At 35.9% G+C, this 26,046-nt stretch overlaps 1 protein-coding gene across 1 annotated transcript; it reads right to left on the reverse strand.

Annotated features, from left to right (window-relative positions):
• Positions 1 to 4,511: 4,511 nt before the first annotated feature.
• On the reverse strand, positions 4,512 to 25,767 carry LOC121329609 (thyrotropin receptor-like). Its single transcript, XM_041275277.1, has 10 exons — positions 25,334 to 25,767; positions 18,467 to 18,538; positions 15,727 to 15,801; positions 13,285 to 13,359; positions 12,748 to 12,822; positions 11,729 to 11,806; positions 10,307 to 10,375; positions 9,228 to 9,305; positions 6,627 to 6,815; positions 4,512 to 6,222 (listed from the first exon to the last, which is right to left on the reverse strand). The coding sequence occupies exons 1-10, from the start codon at positions 25,504 to 25,506 to the stop codon at positions 4,875 to 4,877; spliced, it is 2,232 nt and encodes a 743-aa protein (XP_041131211.1). The 5' UTR covers positions 25,507 to 25,767; the 3' UTR covers positions 4,512 to 4,874.
• Positions 25,768 to 26,046: the final 279 nt, after the last annotated feature.

The following is a 26,046-nucleotide window of genomic DNA, read 5'->3' on the forward strand; positions in this document are numbered from 1 at the left end:
ATTTTATTATTATTAAAGCTATACCACTAAATATGTTTTTTTTTCGTTTTTGCTTGCATGGACACAAAACTTAAATATGTAATTATACAATTCGATTTTGACGTACACCATGTGTTTGCTATGACAATTCAAACAAAATATCGCTGTTCTATGATCATTTAAAAGCTGAATCTGCCTTTGCAGTAGGATCACAATAATCCTGATATTTTGGATTAAAGTAATCTTGATCTCCTCTTTAAATTCTGAAAAACCCAATTGCAACATTTAACCGTGATTAAAAATGCAATCCGTTTACCAAAACAAAATCTGGATCACAGAAATCCTGATTGCATTTTGATGTTTTGAAAAACCCAATCGCAGAAGAAAATCCAGCTCAAACAGCGAAATCCGATTACCTAAATTTTGAAAAATCCGGATCACTGGATAACTGGATTTTGTTTTCCGATATTTTCTCTTCCAGATTTATTTTCTCTGGATCGTTTTGATATTTTGACAGGTGAAAGGGTATGCAGCACTATTTTGTGATCACCCATTCGATATGCTGCATATCTAGGGTTTTCTACCCCTTTTAAGAACAGTAAGATGGGTTTGGTTTATTTGGTTACTGTTTATTCTATTCTTAGTGTTATTTGCCCCTTATTTTCTTGTTCTCTTATAGTGTTCTCTACCGCTTGGCAAATGTAAACAAGTCTGTAATGTGGGTAAATAAGAGAGGGATTAACACTGACTGTCACATACTGCATACAATTCTGAACTCCCCTGGAAAACTAAAGTACAATTTATTTGTTATGTTTTATTAAGTTGTGAGCAATGCATACAGAACTATGAGCACTGTATTTTAATTAAGATAGGCTATTCTCTAATAACATCATCTTTCATATCCATTAACTAATTAGTTCTCAAATTTGTGCGCTTCCTGATTATATAAAAGTATACAATTCAAAATGTTTTTGTTTTGCTTGTTTTGATTGATTCTTTCTTAGACCAGAATTATACATTAATAGTTGTATCCAATTATTACATATTTGTTATTTCAGTCTTTTAATAGCTACTTAAAAATGTGTATTATGTTCTGGTATACTGTAATGGATTCAGATGTCAAAACCCAATGCCATTATGAAAGATTTTTCTATAGCAAGGCTGCGACATGTCCTGAGGTTTCAGATTTTTTTGTGTCCTGGTTAAACGGATGAATGTCTGCTATTAAAGCTTGGAGTGTTTTTTTCGATAAATGAAATTATGCTACCATGTGTTTATACTTCCACCAATGGCTTCAATGAAAAAATCACTGTAGATTTATCGCCTAATAATTTTGCTGACCTTTTATAGACACATTAGGTGTACAATATGAGCCAATTTACACAATATTTTACACAAAATCAGCTTATGACATTCTAACAAAGCTGAAGTTGTCTACTTTATTGTTTGGGTATTATGTAGTCCAATACAATGAGCTTTTATTTTTAATATATATATATATATATATATAGATTTAAATGTATATTTGACAGCATAGGCTATATGACAGCTGTCACGTGTCTCTGTAGAATCTACCACTGCAAACTAGCAGTGTAAGTAGAATGGTTACTTAACATAGGAAATCTGTCTACTGTAATTTGTAAGAATCATCATTGCATCTTGAAGCCATTACAAAAGCCTTTCATTTTTTTTATAAATATGTCTAAAGGGATATCATCCAGTACCATCTGCTAATGAACGTAAACAATATAATAGTAATAATAATAATAAAATAAGAATAACATCTTTATTTTTATATAGCATCTTTCATAGTGGACCACCATCACAAAGCGCTTTACAGAGGTAGGCTGTGAACTGTGCATTATATGCAGAGTCACTTACAGTAGGACATTGATTTAACATCTCATCCGCAGGACGGAGCACAAGGAGGTGAAGTGACTTGCTCAGGGTCACACAGTGAGTCAGTCAGTGGCAGAGGTGGGATTTGAACCAGTGACCTTCAGTGATATCATATAAACACATCACTCTTAAAGAAATTATTTCTCTTTCCTAAAATAGTGCTTACTCAATAGTTTCACTTTATATTGAAATCCTTGGAATCACTGAAATTAGAATATTGCATTTGAAGCCAGAACCAAATAAGACATTGTCACAGAGAGGGCCGAAGTGGGCGGCGTCAGAACCAGGAAAAGTAATGAAAAACACAAAACACAGGACGGATGATGTGAAATGATGAAGACGCCTGTTGGCGCCGGTTTAATACAAAATAAAAGGTTTAAACAAACACAAACACAGGACACGGCACTCTACGCCAAAATAAATAGACAAACAAAAACAGACTAAACTTAACAAAACGGTTAGCAGTTACTTTCTGTTATTATTATTATTACTACTACTATACTTATTTCCTCCGTCTCCGATCCCGTTCTCCGCTCACCGAACACCCCACCCCGGTATGTGACAACGTGCATCTATATATACTGTTGTGCTGGGATTCAATTACCAATTAATTATTCACTTGAATCCCAGCACGTGAATTAATAAAGTGCAATTCCCCGTGCTCACATATTACTACATTTTACTTGCACGTGAAGTGCTGTGCAATCCTCGTGCCTAAATACACATATACATTTTTAAACACTCGTGTTACACAGACCCGTTTATATCCCGTGTACCAATGTCTGTACACCAACATTTAAACACACCACACGCAACACATAACAGATAACATACACAGGGGCGGGCACTTTGTTACAGACATTGAGAGAACTTGATAGAATGCATTCTGTGTTTTTTTTGCAGATATGAGGTTGATAAAAGTGAACCATAAATTAAAAAAAAAAAAAAAAAAAAAGTCATATGAGAACAATGTGGTTAATGAAGCTGGGAGTCTTAGTTATTTTTTTTCTAACAGGAAACAAAACTAAGTGTGCCAGCTATTTCACTGACCAATCCGCACAGAGTTGAGAATGATTGGGATGGGGGAGGGCTTTCAGGACTCCTGGCAACACTGGAACTGCCTTGAAAGAACAATGAGTGAAGCACATTTTGCTCTTGCAGACACATTCTCAATCAACATTTCAACACTACCTTTTTAGCCTTGCAATTGACCTTTAATAGCCAGTTTGCAGGAGTTTTATTAAGTTACGTACAACAGTTCACTTACAATATAACAATTAGTACATTACCCAATATACAAATACAGGAATGCCAAACACAACAGTTTAAAGTACAATATATTGACATACAGTACCTGCTGTTTTAAAATATTATTTTAATGTAATTATTTTTTTGTTCTTTTCATTACTTATTTCAAATCCATCTTTCCCTTAAAAAATAAATAGTTTTTATTGGTCCTGTTTTAACCTCCCCCAAAATAGATTATGTAGCGTCAGAAGGGGGGGGGGGGGTCATCATATCACTCTGTGCATGAAAGTAACAGAATTGGAATATACAGAGGGGATCTTAAACCATTCTTTGTGTCTTCTTGGTCTGGTTACGAACTCCCCCACTGACAAAGAATGTTTTTAGAAAGAATCGTAAACTAACTGCTGGACAAGTATTTTATCTCTACCTATCATTGAATGAGTCATTTCAGAACCAGTAGTATTTTACTGAGGGCAACTTCCAGACAATTCTAAGGGCCTTGACACCTAGATGGGAACCAGTCCTTGTCGTAAATCCAGCAGACAGGGGGCGAAATAGCGGACCAATGGAGAACAAGGGGCCACGTCAGTATGGGAACAACCAATGAAAGACACTTCACGTGGACTCAGGCACTGCCCAAAATAACCAGACTAGCCAATCACAGGGTGAAAGAGAGAATTACAAAACCCGCTGACTTTCGAAGTGTGAGCGAGCTTCTGGTGTGTTGCTGTCAGTACCATTTCCATGAACCAGTGCAAAAAACTAGCATTATCCTTGCAGACAAAAGTGGAGGTGCTGACTGCAAGAAAAAAATGTTGCTGTCTATTTCAACATTCCTGTGAACACTTTGTCAACCACTCTGAAAAACTGGGTTACAACAATACAGGCCTAAGAACAGTAAACTGTGCATGCAAGTCGTCAGCGTTTCCAATTTGTTGAATACCCTGATGTTGAGGACGCCTTGCTTTTGTGTTTTAAAAATGCCCGTGATCAGATTGGGACATGCAGATTTCAAGTGCAGTTCATTTGCAATGTATACTTTTTAAAAGTTCACTTACAACCATGTTTTCAATAAAAAGCTCAGTACTTTTACATTTATAATATTTTGCTTTGTACTGTAATTTAAATTTGATTTTAATGTTACTGTAACTTCAATAAAAACAGAATGCGTTTGGCTTAAGACTCCTGATAATAAGAATTACTGATAAGATACACTTTATGCTTGTTCCTTTAAATATTAATAAGAGTTGACTGTTTCAGGATCCACCCAAGTTAATACAAAGGACAAACTTCTTTTTAATTGATACATACTAAATAAGGGGCATGGCTAAGTTAAATTATGACCCCACCCCCAGTGTTTGACTATCCTCAGCTGCCTTCAGCACATAAATTCATAAGCTTGTAACAACCCTTAACCCTGGTAGCAGAAACTATGTGCTGTGCAGTTAAACACTCAAAGATGTACACGACTTAATCAACATATTTTCACACATTATAACAAGATTTACAACAACATTTTATATTAGTCCTCTATAGAACTGATATATAGCAGAATCCAAAGAAATTACTTGCACTTTAGAACCATGAACAATGCACTGGGCTAACCTTGACACTATTAACAGAACACTTTACTGGACAATCACCATAAGATCATATTTCTAGCATCTATAGTACCAAAGCTGCTACTTTTCAATCAAAGAGTTACAATTCACTCTGTCTGCAATCTTCCATACTTACGTGGTGTGGTGTCAGTGCTGAACGGTATTCCCCATGGTGTTCATGCTTTGAATAGTTTTTGTCAATGCCTGCCCCATTTTACGACCTCCACGCTGGCCGGAGCAGGCACTGCTGTTTTTGGCTGAGACTGTCTGCCCTCTGTAGATCTGTGCTTGGTGCTGACAGAAGCCAAACTTGCTTAGCAAAATAAAGACATCCCTTCGGAAAGCCTTGGTGAAAATAGCATAGAGAAAAGGGTTGGCACAGGAGTTAAGAGGGTACAAGAGGACTAACAAGATCTTTGAGTTGCTAACTGTTATCAAAGGTTTGTTCATTATCGCAGATATGGCATAGAAAGAAATTGGAGCCTTGCAGATGAAATCGGTAAAGATCAGAATGGCCATCCTCTTGGCTGTCTTTGTATCTTTGCTCCCAGGCTTGTATTGTGGGTTCCGAACAGTCATATAAATTTTGATGTAGCAGGCACAGATAGCAATGAATGCAACGATGTTTATCATCAAGACAGAAATGATGTAAGCTTGAGCAAGAGGTGTGTCAGTATCCATGGGCAAGCATATGCTAACCTTAATGTAGCTGCTGACTCCAACAAGGGGCAGAATAGCCAAAAGGAAACAGAAAATCCATCCGCAAAGCATAATGGCAGAAGCGTGGCGAAGATGGATTTTTCGATCCAATCTCATGGCGAAGGTAATGGTGTACCAGCGCTCCAGTGTGATGACCACCAACGTGTAGACTGAAAGCTCACTGGCAAAAATGGTGAAAAAGCCAGCAACATTGCATCCTGGTCCTGTCTGCCAGTCAATCGCATGATTGTAGTATTCTGATCTGGTATGGAGGTCCACTGATGCTATCAGCAGTAAATAAATCCCCATGCATAAGTCGGCAAAGGCAAGGTTGCACATTAGAAACCGGGGGACAGTTAGTTTATAATGGCTGCTAAGCAAAATCAGCAAGACAAAAGCGTTTCCCAGAATGGCTAGGAGGTTCACAAACCACACCACAATTCTCAAGAAGTTGTAGCCCATGATGTCTTCACAGGGGTTGAACGCATCTGGCTTTGGGGTACAGATCATTTCCTCGCTACCCCCACAGACAGTGCGATCATAGTCACTGTCAAATTCCTGGATGTAGTCTTCTTGGGGATTCTTTAGCTTTTGTCCAAACCCAACATTTTCGTCAGCTAACTCCTCAAAAAATACATAGTGGTAGGAGTTGCTATGGAAATCTTGGAGCTTGGAGTTTTCATTGTATATAGCATCACTATAATCTGAGTCACCTTTGCTGTTAAACGCATTTACTGATCTCTTCCGACGCAGCCCATTGATATTAGTTTGGTTGCACATGAACAACTCAAGGAATCTGTAATTGACGTCAGAAGTCAGTCATTTTAAATATTGTCTGTGCTATAGGTTATTAAGTGCAACTCCAATAATAAAACATTTACTACAAAAGTTAATGAAAATAATTTAGACCACGGCATTGAGGAATTATCACAGAACTACAGCTACCTCACAGCAATACTTTTTCTGAACGCTCTTTTTGCAATGTAAAATATTATGAGTTAGGGGTCTTTTGAAATAGTTTATAAAATATTTTAACCACTGTTAATTGGCTCGCCTCCAACAGGCAATTAGTCCCGAAGGGCTTCTAACAAGGCATCAATGCATGTTTTAAGGGAAATGTTGAGTTACATCCACAGAACAGTGTGTTTGTTTCTGAATTAATAAAAACACAGTAATTAGCTCTCAAGTTTTCAGCCTTACCCTTTGTTTTTCTTCCAGTTCTTAAATGCACAGCAATGGCTGGGGTAGGTCAGATCAGCTCTCATTAGGTAAAAGAAAGTTTTTATTGGTGGGAGTGTCTTGAGAGTCCATGTATTCTTTGCCATGAGCTCCTTGATGGATTCCAGGCCTTTTGTTGGCAGAGAGTTCACGCTGGTCTGAGACACATCGCTAAAACACAGACAAGCACAGAAAATCAAAATACTTCAAGATCCAAACATGTTTTCTTTTTTTAAGCACTCATTAGAAAAGTAATTTGAATTCTTTCTAGGCACAGTAAGCTCCCAGACTAGACATCCATAATGTTTTTTTCTACCTACTTTGTTCACAACTGAAACTGCTTTGGAATCATAAAAATGTGGAAAAGTGGACTTTTGAAATTGTATGTTCAGTCTACAACTTGTGCAATGAAAAATCCAATACAGATTAAAAAAAAATAAAAATAAATAAATAACAATAACAAAACTGCACAACTACTTAACTACAGGTTTCACAGACCATGATTAGCACCAATATTGGGGCAGTGAAACCATCTGTAACATCTTAAGACTAATCTTTTCCTATTCCCTGTGCATTAGGAATTGTTGACACTTGTATTTGTTGTACTATTTCTCCCTCTCAAGCAGAGTCACATATTCAATACAGAGACTACATTTCCATAGGTGTTACAGAAGTCAGCTAACGTTTTCACCAAGATCTTTTCTTGTATTCAACAGCACATTTACAGAACTATTTTTTACACTGCAATCTGGAAAGAACAATGAGAAGTAATTTCTGCATTTAAACCAGTGACCAGCAGATCAATTACTAATTCTTCTGACTCTTGGGAAATTCTGTAATACATGTAAAAATGCTTTAGCTTCGAGTGTCTGATTTTGTCATTCTCAAATATTTTGCCAGTAACATTATCCCCATGATTTAATTTCAACATGTTCCTAAAAGCCCTGTAATACTTGATCACCAAGCCGCTACAGCTCTGTGTGTGAAAAATAACAATGAAGAAGTCTACACATCAAAATAAAAGGTGGTAAAAAATCTATCAAGCATGTTTAAACCCTGGAACTATAACTATTAACTATTCTATCAGTGTGTTTTCATAAAACATCAAATATTTTGGCTCAATGAACAGACGATTATTAAATTGTTACAGAAAACATTTTACACAGACAAGATGAAGAATGTGTGGTATACATCAGTTTCAGTGCCACAGTTGGCTGAAGACCCTATCTAGACAACTATCAACAGAAATGGGTTGTGAAAACAATAGAGTATTAAGTTTTCATGCCATTCTTATGCCGCTAATAATAATTGAAAGGCAAATTGAGACTTCTGAACGGGGGTGGCACCATGTCGAGTGGTGACAGTCAGTTAAAAAAACAAAAAAAAAAACATCTTGGCCACATACAAACAAAGTGGAAGTTCTATACAATTACATGTGTGTGTGTGTGTGTTAGACGTGTTCACTGTCACAGACATGCATGTTCATGTATGGACAAGTTGCCGACCCCCAGGAGGAAGCCTGGGTAACAAACACTGATATATTCCTAGTCATGCAGCTTTCCACCAAGAGCTTGGTAAAACCTTACATGGCAATAAATGTGTTTTTATTGTTCATTAATAAACGTCATAACCTAGGATAACGTGTTTATTGATGTTCACTGTAGTAATGGACCCTTGAAAGATATGTGCTGTGTTATAAAGTAAATTAAAAGGATTGGATTTTGTTTTCAAATCAATATAATTTACAAGGAAAATATTATGCAGGTGTAGTTACAGAAAAAAAAAAAAAAACATTTTTAAATGAAATATATCAGATCACTTGCCGTTCAGTTCTACTGACTACAAAAAACATGGCTACTGTATACAGTACACTGTACACAGTCTGACCACTTTACCGGGACGTGTGCCTAATATCGTAATGAGCCACTGCTTGGCCTGATCACAGCCTAGACACAGCATGGCATAGACTCCGCAAGGTGATGGAATATGTCTTGAGGGATGTTATTCCAGTCAGGGAATAGTATTTTACGCATCTGGTGCAGTCATAGGCAGAGGATTACCGGGATGTGGATTAATGTTCCATTCATCCCGAGGAGGGTCAATTGATCTGGCAATACTGCCTGAAGTCTCTATCATGTTCCAAGGGAATCAAGAGACTACAGGAGAATACGGCCCACAAATCCAACCGAGTAAGCAGGTCAATAAAGTGGCCAATCGGGGTCTATAGAGATATTATTATTATTATTATTATTATTATTATTATTATTATTATTATTATTATTATTAAATTAGTCATTTAGTAGATGCTTTTAACCAAAGCGACTTACAGAGACTCAGGGGTGAACTATGCACCACAACTGCTGCTGCAGAGTCACTTACAACAGGACCTCGGTTTTATGTCTCATCCAAAGGACGGCGCACAGGGAGGTTAAGTGACTTGCTCAGGGTCACAATCAGTGAGTCAGTGGCTGAGCTGGGATTGAACCAGGAACCTCATGGTAACAAGAGCCTTTATTTAACCACTGGACCTCCAGTGGCTAAAACGAGATGTACTGTATAAAGAGAAGTGTGTCTAGTACTTACAGCAGTGTTGGTCCCCTGTGCACTCCTGCAAATACCTCCTGATCAATGGCAGTCAGGTACCTGTTTTTATGAAGATACCTGCAGTGAATTGATAAACGTTTTTCTTTTACAGAATGCTTCCAACAAATGGGCTGTAAAGACTGCACTATACTTAACTATGTTTATAATTTAACTTGCGCGACCACAATCACGTTTTTGCTTTGTTTAAAAAAAACAAAAAAACAAAACAACAATATATAACTTTTTTTATTTTTAGTTCAGCAATTTAATGTTAGTCATTAACGTTATGATCACAAAGCTTAGAAATAATAAATACATCTCAAATAACTGCACAGTCTGGCAGCAACCCTGTTGGCACCCTATCACGTCAACATTATGCTTCGCCACAGTAAGCAGCTCTGTACAGCAGTTACTTACAGCATCATTATAGCTTATTACTAGCTTATCATTATAAACAGGAAAATAATTGACCATTATTCTCAAACTGTAGTTCAGAGCATCACAGCTCTCACAATTTTCTGGTTTCAGTAGATATGTTGCCTTGGTTACCAACGAAAGGTGACAGAAGCAAAGTAAATAGCTAGATCTTTTGAACAAATAGGATCTATTTTACCTTTAAATAAAATTGATGAATACATTGGATTATAATGTTAAAAAAGTTATTTAAACTTGTAGTTGTATTTATGATAAATATCAGAAGAAACACTTTAGAAATATACTGCACCTTTAAAATACACACTTTAAAATCCCTATATATAATTGCAATAATAAGGTGAAAGGGTGAGTGTTTATCTTGGTTTTAGAGCATGGGGATCAGTTTTATCACTGGGCTTTACCTCTTGCCAACACAAACATTGGTGTGGTAAAACTCACAACAGACTTCAGTATTGCTTAAACCCCACTGTAAACCCTCGAGCTTCATAGCATTCCTATGAATGAATGTTAATATACTGTTATCAGTAAATGAACACTGTTGAACAATGGTCCCTCTTAATAGCACTCTTCATATAGGCATATACCTCATCAGCACACCACAAATACACTATTTGTTATTAAAAAAAACATTGAAATGTTCTTACACAGCATCCAGCTTTGTTCCATTGAAGGCATACCCTTGGACTTCAGTAAATCCATTATTATAAAGTTTTCTGAAAAACATAAGTACACAAATGAACCACCAAGTACAGTATTCATATTAAAATATAATAGGATGAAACTATATTGGTTTCAATACAGCAAAACAAAATGAAATGAAGCCATAGGTTATTTTTCTTGGGTGTGGGCTTCTTGAACTCTTCTGATGCAAATATCTCAAGCCTACACACCATGTTGTGATTGTCTTTGAACTGACCATGGGGCCTTTCGCCCTCAGACAAACCAATCAAAAGACCCTTAGACTTCTTGTTTTAATAAGCCCATACTATTTTACATATGCACTACATATTCACTGCTGCTTTTCTGCTAAGGGATGCTAGCTGCATAGAGAATATATTATATGCTGCACATCTGCATAGTTTGCTGTAGAAATAAAAATATATACATGTACAGTTAAAAGATGACCAATTCTTAAGATAAAGACTTCATTAGTGTTACCAGTCACAAGCCACAAGCCGCTCACTGTGACCATGGTTTTAATAGCAAGTTTATCACAATCGGTCTTGACATGCCTAAAACTGTAAGCAGCACTCCACTATATATCCAAAGTCAGGAGATATATATATATATATATATATATATATATATATATATATATATATATATATATATATATATATATATATATATATATTGTGGCGCATTGGTTGCACATGGAAGACACAGACAGGGAAGCTCAAAGAAAGTATTCTTTTAATAGCAGCCCTGCCGCAGCAAAGGGTCCAAAAGAAAGAATTACAAACAAACAAACTGAACTAATAAATAAATAAATCCACTGGAGGCAGGTCTTCTTCCACAAGTAAAAAAACCAAACAAAACACAAACGTTTTTTTGTAGTCTTGCCACAATGTCAGGTACTTCTCTTCCAAGGACATACTTGGTGCTGGCCAAACAAGGCAGTTACTTATTAATAGGCCAATTCTATGTCCTATACTAGCAGCGCCTATCATTCAATTAACTCCTCAAACTCATGACAGGCTGATTCCAAGCCAGCCAAGGATCATTCCAGCTGTCCCCTTCTGTGTGGACCGGCTTAGTTTCAAAATGCCATGAGCACCTCCTGCTGGTTATTCTGTGAGCTGCCTCATATTGCATTAAGGTTATTTTAAGCAACTCTTCCCATTAAATGTACAGTCTCTGAATTATCATGGAAGTCTCTTTGGCGACATCAGGGAGAGCCACAGTGATCATATGCAAATTGACCCCTTAGTGTTGTTGTTATCTTATCCACAAGGGCAGGGGTGTCTGTACCACAGAGATCACTTACACCAGTGCATTGAATAAAAAACTGCAGTTGTATAAAATGCTCTGTAAATGTTATTGAGATGATAAGAAGTGATACTCACAGTGTTAGTGACTCATTGGACATGCCATGGAAAGCATTGCCAGGAACTGATGTAATGTAGGGGTTATCAGCAATTTCACTGTCAATAAAAGAATAAAACATAATTGTTACTAAAATAGAACTACAAACACTAGGGCTGTGCAGATGTTCAAACTAATTCCCTTTAAGATGTTTTATGTTGTTGGATATAACTAAATGGAATAAAACCTGTTACTCCCTCAATGTAAAAGAAAGTGGCCCCTCAGTTGTCCTTGTTTACACAGTTATGCAATACAATCAATAAAAATCTAGCTGTGTGATTTAATATAAGCTTGTGAACAAACACTAACGATAGAACATTAGTATTTTATTCGTGATTACTTGTATTTTTCTACCTTACTTTGATACTTTTTGATAAAACATTATATTGATTTACATCATCTCTGCAGTCAATTGTGGGATTGTAGTCCTGGGCAAGAGTTATCCTGGGATTAAACTCAACAAAGTAAGTAGTAATAACATAGTAAGTATGCCAGTTATCACAGTGGTAGATCTTAAAGTGATGCTAAGGAAAGGGCACGTGTACGTGACGAATGAGCTGCATTCGGTAGTTTTACGACAGATTTACATTGTCATTTTATGGCTTTGATACGAGAGTCAAAATGTCAGAGCCCCGGGTAAGAGGATAATTAGACTACAATGGGCTTGTAAATTGTTTAATGCTGAAGTGATTGTCATTGATTGGTACTCAAATGTACATTTCTTGATGTCAGATTATCACATTTATTAATAGGCTTGTTCGGTTTCATTTAATACCTGCCAACCACAATATCTCAAAGGGAATTCTTCTGAAAATCTGAGTATCTCCACAGCCCTAATATACATGTACACAACTTCCAAATAAATCACACAGAAGCTGCAGAACAGCTAATCACTTTACTGCCCATTAGCATTTATAACTAAGAAACGGGTTTCTAGCTAGCAGGGCCTGTGCTTTAAGGGCAAAGAATGCACAGGAAAGCCCAGCAAATATCAACTTACAGTAAAAAGTTCACATCAGAAGAATTAATCTTTGTAAGGTCAGGAAACACATCAAGGCCAGTGTTAAAAATCCCGCTGAAATGAAAGAGAATTAGAACATTTAGAAAGCTCAGGAACAGGAATTACACTTCACCCGGAGTGCAGTTTGTCTGTCGAAATAACATTCTAGAAATATTCTGATATGCTGTTGTTGTCAGAAGTTGGTTAATTAAAAACAAATGGCAATTATTAGTTTCCAACTCTCTAAATTCAATCAACCAATATGATATGGTTTCATGCCACTGCTATGGATTCCCAGTTAGTTCATACCTTTGGTATGTCAAAATAAGAACATGTTATTAACATTTCTACCAGTTGTTCATACAGAACAGAACCGCTGCATTGCCATTGCTGAGACAATGAAAATCCTTTGGTTAGGGTGTCTATATGTACATACATAATAAGATGGGCTCTCATTTTCACGCACAGCTTTGCATTTTCATATGCCACTACACAATAGCATATAGATACTAGTAAATACCAAATGATATTACTTACAGGTATTTTAAAACTGGTAGATTCTTGAAAGCATCAGGGTGAATATATGTCAAGCTCCTTGCATTTCGTATCTCTCTATTCAAGAAAACCAAACAAAAAAATCTGAATAATAAACCTTACATTTACATTTTCAGTGAGCAACATAGCTTTTAGCGCTATCTGACCTGATAATATTATATATATATATATATATATATATATATATATATATATATATATATATATATATATATATATATATATGTGGTAGACTATTTAATTTGAGAGTACATTAATACAGTAATAATAATTGTAGGAGGAAGCTGTTGTTATCAGATCAATAAATATTTGCACGGTAGCAAAACCCTACTGGCCCTATGCTGAAGAAAGTGCAAAGGCAACAGTCGATTTTCATACTATTATATAAAACAAGTTAAACAAAATAAACAATCCTAAAGCAGTCCTTGATGTTTTGTGAATATGGCTCAGTAGTTCACCTACTCCTTCCATCAACTGTTTTGTTTCTTGCTAGTTTACGTTATATCATCCATAACTTCAAAACATATAAATGTAAACATATTCAATCTAAAAACAGTTGGCAAATGTTTTGGCTGCTAGTGCCTATAGTGTACTGTTACAAGTGAAATATTCCTCAGAAAATAATATGTTATATTAATTCTATTAATACACCTGTCACATACACTGTACCCAGACAAAATAAGATAATAAACTTCAGTTTATGACAGAATTGATGACATTATTTCAGTAAAAGGTTCATTTTAGGGTTATATGGAAATTAGGTGATGGTGCTATTATTTAAATGGCACACACAGTGTTAAATTCTCAAAGCTCAGAAAGGAGAAATACACCCAACAAGGTTACCAAGCATCAGAAATAAACAACTAAAACTTGATAATTGAGGGGCTTGCAAGCAATCTCTCAATTTAGAATTGTAATGGATTTTTTTTTTTCCTTCAGCAAAAAAAAAATGTCCATTGATGGGTTGGAGTAAGAGCATTGATAATTGTAATTTATTAATTTATTTTTAAGATTAGTTTGAATCATTGGTTACCTGGACAGCATATTTATTTGTGTATACCAGCATATATTGAGAAACTGCTGTCAGTTCAGAGTGGGACATGTATCACATAGAGTGTGTGAAACCACATTCTGCCCTCCGTCCCTGTGCTACTCACCAGGGGGAAGACCACCAATCTCAGCTAAAGAATTATTAGTGTAGCCTCATGCTGCCTTAACACAAGGTAACTGACCGCAAGCAGCTGACAGGAAGCACAATATTATTTTCTATCTGACCTTTAAAGAAAACTGGGAGAAAATATTATTATTTGTGGTGTGCAACAGACCAAAAAAATCAGCACTGAAGTTAACTAAAGGATCCAACCAAAATAAAAGGGTCTTCAATTTGCACAAATAATGTTATTGATTGCTAACAAACCCTGCCTGCCCATCAGCACGAAGTATCAAGTTATAGATCTCTGGATGAGCGTACAGCAGACAGAAAAGTGGTGCACAACCACTCACTTAATTGCTTAATTATACCACCCTTTTATCATTTGGTTCTTGGAGATGTAATGCTCAGGTAGGGTTTTTGTACCAGGAGCTTTGTACAGCTTTGTAGTTATGTAGTTATGGTCCACATTAAGGGTTCTTTATCAAGATTGTGCATTAGATGAGACCATGTATTTTTTTTTAATTTACTGCTTCTTGAGTGGTTATTACATCCGTGCGTCAAAGGCACATCCAAAAGAAGCATTAAAAACATGATGATCTCCCAGAATATTTTCTGTTTTTCACAAATACATATACATTTGAAAAGGATTAAAGGTTGTTTTTTTTTTGTTGTTTTTTGAAGGCAGTAGAGGGTTACAAAAACTACTGTATATAGTTCATAATATTTTTCAGGTATCTTTTGTAATTTAGTTGAATAATGGAGGGGAAATATGTAATTCAATCTATATTTTAATGAAATAATTTAATATTTTACTTGGAACTACAGAACCAATTCAACTTTTAAGCTACCAAAAAAATAGTGTCAATAAATAATCAAACAATAATCAATTTGAGAATGGGGTGTGCTGAGGAGCTCCGATTTAATGGCAAATCAGACTTCATTCCTGTTTCAATAATAATAATAATAATAATAATAATAATAATAATAATAATAATAATAATAATATAGTGCTTTCTATAAGAAAATAATCACAGAAAAGGTAAACATATTGCGAAACCACCACAACCATTACAGTGTGATGGTTGTTTTTACTTCACTGCAGATTTAACTCTCCAAAAATTTCAAAGGCAAATAATACCAAAATGTGCTGTACATAAACATTACCAGTCATTTCTCGGTCTGGTTTTGAATATGTAGGTGTGTAATAATGCTGGGCCAGTCACTGGCAGATGTGATGTGGATTCGTATTTATATATAAAAGGGTTACTCACATGTGTGTTACTTCGGTTAAACTGTAAAATGCATGTTTTTCCAGCCTCTGCAGAGTTTCATCTATAGAAATATACCTGCCAGAAAAAAAAAAAAAACTTATTCTCATTTATTATCCTGTAAAAAAAACAATTAAAAATCACCAGAGGAACAAAATGTGCAATAATTGTATATTTTTTTTTTCAACCCATTGTACAAAATCAAATGTTCTTTTCAGAACACATGCTGTATTTATATAATTTGAAATATTCTAAATCGATGTTTCTTCACAGAAAAAAATGTAAATCCTTTCATGGCTACAAATGCGTCATATTTTGAGTCATATAAACATCTGAAAGGCTATATTTACGTGGTGCTATATCTTTCTTTTGCGATTACAGTTTATATTTTAATATATGGAATATAGAATTTAGATTTTTGCTGGTAACAGAATGATGCCAGTAACGGTTGCTGAAATATATAATTGGTTTTGAGTTTTATTTTCATTTGTTATGTTTTGTTTGTTTTACCATAATGGATCCTAATTTAAAAATCTATCCAGATCTAGAATAAAATGGGTGAGAATATATGAAGAATCACCTTATTGTTTTGATAATATTGTGAAAAGCCCTTAGTCAATGTGCAGCTATAGGCATTTAATGGGAAAGAAAAGCATCTAGCAGCAAGTTTGCTATAGGATACACCCTACAGGCTATATGTTAATTACATTCGTTTTTTTTAATTTCCAGCAACAGTGAGTGCCAAGACTGCCAAGCTCAGACGTACAGTACATTAAGCAAAACCTAAAAGGGAAAATTATTATGATTCAAAACTGGCTACATAAAATTTGGTGCCACTGATGAGTTACACAGATACATGAAAATGAACTGTTCTCATTTAAAGACTCAATACAAAAAACTTTGAGTTCCAAAATAAAGGGCTGTCATAACACAAAAGAAAACCATGGTACAGCCTGTACAAAATAACTGGCTAAAACGATGCATACTTGAATTTGTCACAAATGTAATTTACAATTTGAAATTACTAAATCATATCACACCAATACAATGAACATATCCCGTATATGTATATCCTTTAAATTATTATTATTTTTTTTAAACAAGCATTTTATAGAACCCTGGGGTCGCAAGAGGATACAACACACATGTGTAATGGTAATCAGACAGTAATAAACAGAGTGGAATTCATAATGCATGTCAGTATCCCAAGCATGTATTCACAACGCCTGTAGTTAGCATGGTAAAAAAAGGCTTGTCCTTTAATCTGAAGGGTCTGTATTGTATAACATGTATTTTATATTCGGATAAGATTTGTTTAATTACTGTATGAAGCCTTTAGGTGAGATATTCCTCCCTTGGATTAAACTCATTTGTTGGAAATGGTGATCACTCTACCTATTTGAATGAACCATCTTTAAGAAACATCAAGATGGAAAGAAACATATCTCTGTCCATTTGATTCGAAGATGGAAAGCACATGTTTTTTAACTGAGTTTCTGTTAAAAAATTTTGTTTTCCTTTGCATACTCTAGATTCGATTTTGGCACCTTATGCTAGATTCTTTAATCCATATTGTCATTTGCACAATAAAGTTACCAAACCAGAATTAAACCACTCAGAGGTTTTATTTAGGATCATAGTTGAAAGGTCATAATAAGGCTATTTACACTGTCATGCCACTAAAGTCAGACCAGGGGTAGAGTCAAGCTAAAACTAAGGCAGATGTGCTTTTCTGAGAAGTTTGATAATTGTGCAGCTTTCCAGCTGGCGGTTTTGCTTAAGCAGCATCAAACCAAGCAATTCTTAAAATTTAACGCGCCGCAAAATGAGAGGAGAGATACAACTCAGCAACGTTTTACCTTTTGGAAGGAAACTGATGTTGCAATTTCCACGAAGCAGACTTTCTTTGCTGAAAATAATAAGGGTCTGGCACTGAGCAAACACCCGCATTAGGAAAACGACGCAATGGTTATTTTAATTTAATTTTTTTTATCATTTACTCTGGTTTACATACTGTATACCTTTTATCTGATTTGAATGCTTTGAAAGAGAAAAGTGCAACCACTCTGTGATTGTCATATATAAAATGCTTAACAACGTGTAGAACATTTTGCAGGACTTGGAAAATGTTTCTTTATTTTAAAAGAAAGAAAGCAAGACAAATTCTACTCATGCTTAGATGTGACTGTACAAATAATCCACAAGCTGACGATAATTATGGCCTTGTGAGGAGACGAGATAAAGGAATACTTTTAAAATTCCATTCTGAACCACAGGCATTAGGAAAGCTGTGTATTGTGAATGCTGATGCAAGTGGGCCAATATCTAAAAATACCTTTTATTGGAGCCAAGGAATGTCTAATTGTCAACAGAAATGTCGACAACAACTTACTGCTTGTTAGTCTATACATGCTATTATAATACCTGGTTCACTTTCTATGGCAATCATCTCAGGCATCGTTTTAGAAACATATTTTTGGGTTTCTGCACTGTGTAAGTATATGCATCGTTAATGATTGCATTTGAATTTGCCAACTGTAACTGTCAAGATAGCAGAAAAATGATTTTGATTGTGCAAAAAAAAAAATAAAATAAAAAAAAATTGAAATGTAAAATCTGTGAATCACCTTTATAGATGACTATATGTTTCTTGTTTAAAAGTAAGTACTTTTTTTGTTTTTAATAAAGCAGAATAAAGAGAACTAACAAATACCAGTTGTGAGAAAAGTAGACGAGTACTTACACTCTGGAAATGTTTGGGAGGGTTGAAAATGCTTCACTGGGGATTGTTGTCAGCTGTGTCTCCATCAACTGCCTGCGTAGAAGATAATAACTGTAATGACTTGCTTTAACAGTATAATCACAGCACATACTGTACATTGTTTATAAGTAACCTTTTTTTCTTATTTTACAAAAGCAATTCTTTTCATTACTGCTAGAGAAGTAGCTTCACATGTGTTTTCAGCAACAGCTTAAATTTAAAAAGGACATTTGTTTCTGTTTTTGTCCTGTCCTGGTGTCTTGTTAGCATTCTGTCTTCATATACACTGAACAAAAATATAAACTCAACATGCAACAATTTCAAAGATTTTACTGAGTTACAGTTCATATAAGGAAATCAGTCAATTGAAATAAATTCATTAGGCCCTAATCTATGGATTTCACTTTACTGGGAATACAGATATGCATCTGTTGGTCACAGATACCTTAAAAAAAAAAAAAAAAGGTAGGAGCGTGGATCAGAAAACCAGTCAGTATCTGGTATGACCACCATTTGCCTCATGCAGAGCGACACATCTCCTTCGCATAGAGTTGATCAGGCTGTTGATTGTGGCCTGTGGAATGTTGTCCCACTCCTCTTCAATGGCTGTGCGAAGTTGCTGGATATTGGCGGGAACTGGAACACGCTGTCGTACACGTCGATCCAGAGCATCCCAAACATGCTCAATGGGTGACATGTCTGGTGAGTATGCAGGCCATGGAAGAACTGGGACATTTTCAGCTTCCATGAATTGTGTACAGATTCTTGCAACATGGAGCCGTGCATTATCATACTGAAACATGAGGTGATGGCGGCGGATGAATGGCACGACAATGGGCCTCAGGATCTCTTCACGGTATCTCTCTGCATTCAAATTGCCATCGATAAAATGCAATTGTGTTCGTTGTCTGTAGCTTATGCCTTCCCATACCATAAACCCACCGCCACCATAGGGCACTCTGTTCACAACGTTGACATCAGCAAACCGCTCACCCACACGACACCATACACACTATCTGCCATCTGCCTGGTACAGTTGAAACCGGGATTCATCTGGCACACTTCTTCAGCGTGCCAATGCAATGGAATTTGTGCTGGAATAACTATGTGAGGGATTATTAATTAAAATAAAACAAGCACCTGCTACAAATATACAGTATGCATATATATTGTTCTTGTTTTGAATCAATGTAATGTTGTTCCCCGCTATCCAAGCTGTTTACCTTTGCTGTTTAACTAATTTTTAGATTAGTTTAAAAATATTTTCATAACAAATATTTATATATATATAATTGTACTCCATAGAAGATTGCTGGATTTTCCGATGGAAATAGACGTTTCATTTTATTTTCTCATCCAGTGGAGTATTTTGTTAAAAGAAACACACAAACAAAACAAATAAAAAAATGCAAGCCCTATCCTTGCAGGTTCAACTGGATTATCTTATTTTATTGTGCTGTGGTCCTATACCCGCACTCAGCTTGATTAACAGTCTTATAACATGGGCAGAATTGAAAGAACAGGATGGAAGAGAATATCTGGATTTGCTATTTATTTAGATGAACCATAAAGTTGATGGTAAACAGATATGACTTTGCTTTGATTGATCTAATTAAATTTAGTCTTTAAGCATGTCAACAGGTTACAAGGAGTATTTGCCTTCCACAGTTTGGAATGAGTTCATTCCACATACTTTCTAATACATACAAACACATGTATGTAGGACAAAGCTTGATTTTCACCCCTGAATAGAAATTTAGAATTTCACTGAAAATGGTTAAAATCTTTACCTGAGAAATTCCTGTATTAAAATCGTGTAGCTTATTTAATCCTGGATATTTTACTAACCAATCACGTTGGTCATTTTTGTAAAATAAATGAATAAAGGTATTTCCTTACTTTAAAGTTTATAAATTGAAAGTATATTAAAATGGCTTCTGATATTTTAAGTGTATCGTTACATTTATAACCTGATTTTACCCAATTTCCCCTCTACTACTCTGTGTATGTGTGGAAATAGAGCTAAAAAATGTAACACGTTTTCAGCAGCCTGTCTGAGACAGGAATCAGGGGCCTACAGACAGATTTATTTGAGCCTAAAAAACATAAATTGATCTAGAGTTTGCTTTTTCAGTTGTCAAAGGTTTTTTGTGCCTTTCTTTGGAAAATTGTTGAGCAGAACAAAAGACAGAACAAAAGTTTTTTTTCTTTTCTTTAGCATAACAAAGTCGTTCATCCAAGTGTTCCAACTTCTTAACTCTTCGACAACTTTAGCTAACCTTTTAAAAAATGTTTCAAAAGGTCATGCTTTTAGATTTTTGTTTTTTTGCATTTTAGGATAATCATTTGAACTTTTCTGTTTTTGTGACTGACTAAATCTCACAGGCGTATCTGTGCGCTGTATTGATAGTTGCAATTGTAAATATGGTAGTTTTTAAACTTGCTAATGTTAGCAAAAGCTAACTTTTTAAAGAATGTAAAAGCTACCTTTGTTCCTAACACGTTAGGTATTTTCATAAAACTCCTCATGTACCAATCATTCAAAGGAGCTGGGACCACACCACAACATTATCAACTACATATATGCTGCTAGATACTACAGACAGTAGATGAACGTTACTATGAAATAGCAACGACAAAGTTATTATACCCACTGGCCAGTTGCTGAACTAATGAATTTTGCAATGATGAAAAGTGTTGCTGAAAAGATGCTGGATTTACTGCCTGCTTTTGAAAAGAATAGCAGCTGGCAAGTCATTTTTTAAACTGGACATGATCTCACTGGAAATAGTGTGTTTATTAAAGCGATTTCCACAAAGATCATAATGAAATGAAATGCAAATGAATGTCATTAAAAAGATGTAATTGTTTACTCAGCAACACTGAAGAGCAGGCATCGAAATTTATAAAATTCACAAAAAACATCCAAAGAAAATGTTCATCAAATGAGTTCATCTCGTACCAGCAAACTCAAGCTCACTACAATGCATGTGTTGATTGACTCATTTGAGACTACAGTGCCACTCATTATTATGCTATAGCAGGGAGCCACAGATATAAGACCATTCTTTTGGTGTGCGTTCTTTAATGTCAATGCACGTAAAAGTTACACACATACAGTAGATTAATACTTTCTGATTATTTTCTGATGTTCTGTGTTCTAATGTTTGTTCTTCCAGATTTCTTTCACTCATTTTCCCACTGTACAGATACCATTACATATCAATTAAAAACATAAAATATATCAATTACATATTTATTAAAACACATACAAATTTAAGGAGATAAGTGTATGCACATTTGTACTATCCACTACAGTAGGTGGGATGCGGGGTGGTTGGGGCAATGATGCTGTAATGCAGACTTGACTCTTGATTTGCCAGGATTATTAGCTCAGGAGGGCCACAAAGAAGTTGAAAATATGTGAGGGGTCCTGTGATTTGACAACCCACAACATGAGCTACACCATTCACAACATTACTGAGCTCTCAGTGGACCTGAATATTGTCCATAAACAGATGTTTTAAGAAGTTAGCAAGTTCAATGTTTAGAAAGCCTTTTTTAAGGTTAATATTGATATCTGGTACTGATTTCAAGACATTGTAGAATATCTCACAAACTTCCGGATTACTAATTCACTAATTCAACCAATTACAAACAGACCCCAAGCTTCAATAGTGATTGTGATTGCATGTAGGAAACAAAATCCATACTAAGATGAAACCAGTTAGGTGGTTCACAAAGCTAAATAGGACTTAGTGCACTGGCTCACTGGACAGCATCCCTCTGTAGGCCCAAACAGTCAGTTGTAGTCAATAACTGGTGTCTACCTTGAAAAAAAAAAAAAAAAGACTTGTGATAACTCCATCAGATGGATCTGTTTGACTTCAAAGAGTACCGCAGTGAGAAAGGAGGAATGTACATGGGTGTAAAATGTGGGCACCAAGTGACATTAACAGGGTAGCCAGAGGTGTCTGCTCAAGAATGCAGGTGTCTCAAACCACCCTGGTGGGTGCAGACAGAATACTGGCTGGGGAAAGGAACTCTAAACTAAAACTAGACCATGCATTGCAGAAGTTCTCTATGCTAAGATACAAGTTACACAAAAACAGAGGATACTACAATGGCACAGAAACAGAAGTGCTTTACTTTAATGCTTTATGGCCTCATAAGATGATGAAACACTTAACCTTTGTTCACTGATTCGTTCTTGTAGAGGACTTTTTGTTTTTAAGCTACAAGACCACACACTGTGCTCTGGTCCTCGTTGGCTTTTGACAAAATCGGTCAGGAAGAAATCATTTAGTGCATCAATTGGTTGACTATCTACTGTGCCACCTCCTACAGGACTACAATAGTCTATCCCTAGATTTTTCATATAATAATTTACTATCATTTTTATTTTGACCAGGGGTCTGTAAAATAACCCAATACAAAAACATTTAGTGTTTCTACCTACCAGCTCTACACAAATTAACTCACTTTGATTAATAGTCTGAGATAAATCAATGTTTTTTACTCCTAGCCCATCCCTAACACATAGGGCTACACCTCCCTCTCTCCTATCCAGTCTGTCTTTTCAGAATAGTTTAGATCCCTGTATGTGGGGTTCTTCTCCATCTTCAGGACTAAGCCAGGTTTCTGTAATCACAGCAATATCATACTTTTCAGTTGACATGTGTGCTTGAAGTCCCCACAGTTTATTAGTGGTGCTATTGGTATTTACAAGCAGAAATCCACCAGAGAGAAGGGCTGAGCTTTCTCCTTTACACTCAATACCTCCTGCTATTTTCAAGAAATGCACTAAGCTTTGTTTTTCAAACCTCAAAGGCTAAGGATTAGAAGTGGCAAAATAGCAAAAATGCTGGATTTTACACTGTACTGAAATTCTTTAGCTGATTTAAAAATGCATGTGTTACTATACATGCTAAATGTAAATGTATTCAAAACTAAACATGTACTTTTATGTTGCAATACCTTTCAATACTATGCGATATGATTAAAACATTCTCAAATGTATTTGAGTTTACAAAGTTCATAAAGAGATTTATGATTGCGCATGCAAGTCACCCTTTTAAAGATGTTCTCCATAGCACAAGCACAGCAAAGTGTAAATCATTACTGAAAGAATGGTAAAGCATAGGTAAGCATTGTAAAGCCACAAGGGGTTTGTTAAAGCATCTGAAAACAAAACATGGAGTACCATGATCAGCTATGGTAAATGCATAGCACTGTGTAACTGCAAAACTGCAAAATGGAACTGCAAAATGAGGTAAACTTTTATAATAGTGCAGCAGATGTGTAAAAATTGTGCATTCTATCATAAAAGCATAACATTTGGTATAATTGAAGCATTTTTCAAATTGAGCAATTTTAAATATGGAGACATTGTCACATACAATTATTTGTAGCCCCTTTCGATATCGCTGATTTGAATTTTTTTTATTACACTTTAAAAAAATATTTATGACATTGAACCAAAGAGTGAACAAAACACACACAATAAAGTGAATGCTCTCATTTGCACTTCACAGTGCACAGACCAGTCACTATAAAATGTACAGCTCATAAGAGCAGCATTTCCCACTGCAGTTATAGTGCAGTACACTTTAGCACTGCCCTTATACATTTACAGTCTGCTTTATACCCTTCCTTGCATCCACACTGTAGCAGTTCTTGTCATGATTTGTGTACACTTTTGTATACACTTGTACCCTACCCCAGTCACTAGAAGGATATTGAGGTGTAGAAATGACAGCCTGACCCCAGTCCTGCCCTGACTGGTACTCAGGCCTTTCCTGTGTTTCTTGAGTGGGACGGATGGCATCTGGGAACTGTCCTTTCTGTGCAAAGAGCTGCATTCTTGCTGCATTGACATGTTGCTGGTTTTGGCATACAAAAGTACTACATAGCGCTCAATCAGGGACTTTGTTTCACTTGAAACCGATTCAGGAATCTTGGGCAGGTGCAGGAATGCAGAAGTGACATCCCCAAGTGTGCTCCATGTATCCCACAGTTTTCTACCAGCAAAGCATGAAACAGGTGTCACAGCCAGCGAAGGCATGGAAAACAGTAAGAGCCTTGCTTAAGCCTTGAGACTTGTTTCCTGTACTGCTGCAGTATGTGTCTGATGTGCTTTCCACTGTCAAAGGCAACCGTCATTTTACTGACAGCCAAGTGCTGGAATGAAGATGTGGCCAGGACCAGCACACCAGAGTCCATTATATGAAGCATGACTTGCATGCAGCCTATATGGAAAACAACTTGAATCTCTGAAGTGGCAAATACATGTCTTCTCTTCTGCTGTATTTCTTGAGAATCTGGATAGCTCTGTCTTGTTAGAATCTACTCTTGCTAGTTCTTAGGGGTGTGGTTGTGCCATCAAGACGCATGGCATATACCCTTTTCTTTCTTTCGTCTGGCCAAGCTGTTTCATTATGTACACATCCCATACTATATCGACTCTACAAGCATGAAGCAGCTGGCTCTTAGGAAAAGCAAGGCAAAAGCAAGTGTGCAATAAGTTAAATACAGAACATAACTAAAACTAATGTCTGATAGATAACTTCAAAGTAGGATTGTGTTTAAGGAATGAGAGGGGGAAAAAAAGGATTGGTAAAATTAAGATTTGTTCTAAAAGGAACAGACTAGACTGGCCCTAACACATTGGATCTCATCAGCACCAACACCAACATGCACACCTGCTGCACTCAATTCTTAAATATTTTTTGAATATTGAATACAAATGTGCTAAGTAAGTAGCTTATACAAAAAAAGGAACTTGCTGAAACCCACTAAAACCCCAATAAATAATGTCGATAATAAATATGCAGTTTGCAAAGTACTCACAAAGTCCTGGTGTTTGAAGGAAACGTGGGTATCACATTAATATCCGAGCAAGTAATTTTAAACGTCTTCCATTCAGAGCATTCGCAAATAGCAGGACAGGATTCCAAATCTTCCACAGTACCAATTGCTCTTATGATAAAAAGTGTAATCAACAAACGAGTTGTCAATGCCATTCTTCCACAATGTCCAGTTACACTTTAGTGTTCTTAAAAAAGGGTTCCCTCGTCTTAGGTGTGATTCAGCTCAGAAACTACTCGGTTTGACAGTAGATGTTTACCACCAGAAATACAGGTTAATCTAACACGATTTTGCAATTGAAGCGTTTAAAACACTCATCAAATTAGTTATGCGTGCAGTGAATAGGTAATGTGTTCTTTACACAATTGTTCCTTCCGCATATACTATGTTTGTATTTCTATAGCTTTATAAATTAACAATGTTACATACGTGATGTTGTAACTTTGTTTCGCTTCTATTCCAAACTAGCAGCCTGTCTGTAACGGCTTCTCACTTTGTGCAGTGAACGGTATGTAAGACATGCAGTGGCTCTGTGTGGTCTTCTGGTCTGTGTTGTGGGTAAGTGCACTTGAGTGAAGAATGATGCTTTGAGGCGCTCTTGTGTTTATTCTGTAATCTACAGTTTACCGTTACCATCATAATTATATTGGCGTTGGTGTATTGAAATTTCTATATATACCATCACAGTGGTAGTA

The sequence above is a fragment of the Polyodon spathula genome, chromosome 17 (assembly GCF_017654505.1).
Source record: "Polyodon spathula isolate WHYD16114869_AA chromosome 17, ASM1765450v1, whole genome shotgun sequence".
NCBI lineage: Eukaryota > Metazoa > Chordata > Actinopteri > Acipenseriformes > Polyodontidae > Polyodon > Polyodon spathula.

What these genes read in the sequence shown, in the direction of transcription:
- LOC121329609 (XM_041275277.1), bottom strand. Translation starts at nt 25,506, where the DNA reads ATGGCATTGACAACTCGTTTGTTGATTACACTTTTTATCATAAGAGCA. An exon ending in TCCAATGAGTCACTAACACT is followed by an intron (nt 10,376 to 11,728) that starts GTGAGTATCACT and finishes TATGTTTTTCAG; the next exon opens with AAAACTTTATAATAATGGAT. An exon ending in CACAGGGGACCAACACTGCT is followed by an intron (nt 6,816 to 9,227) that starts GTAAGTACTAGA and finishes TCTGTGTTTTAG; the next exon opens with CGATGTGTCTCAGACCAGCG.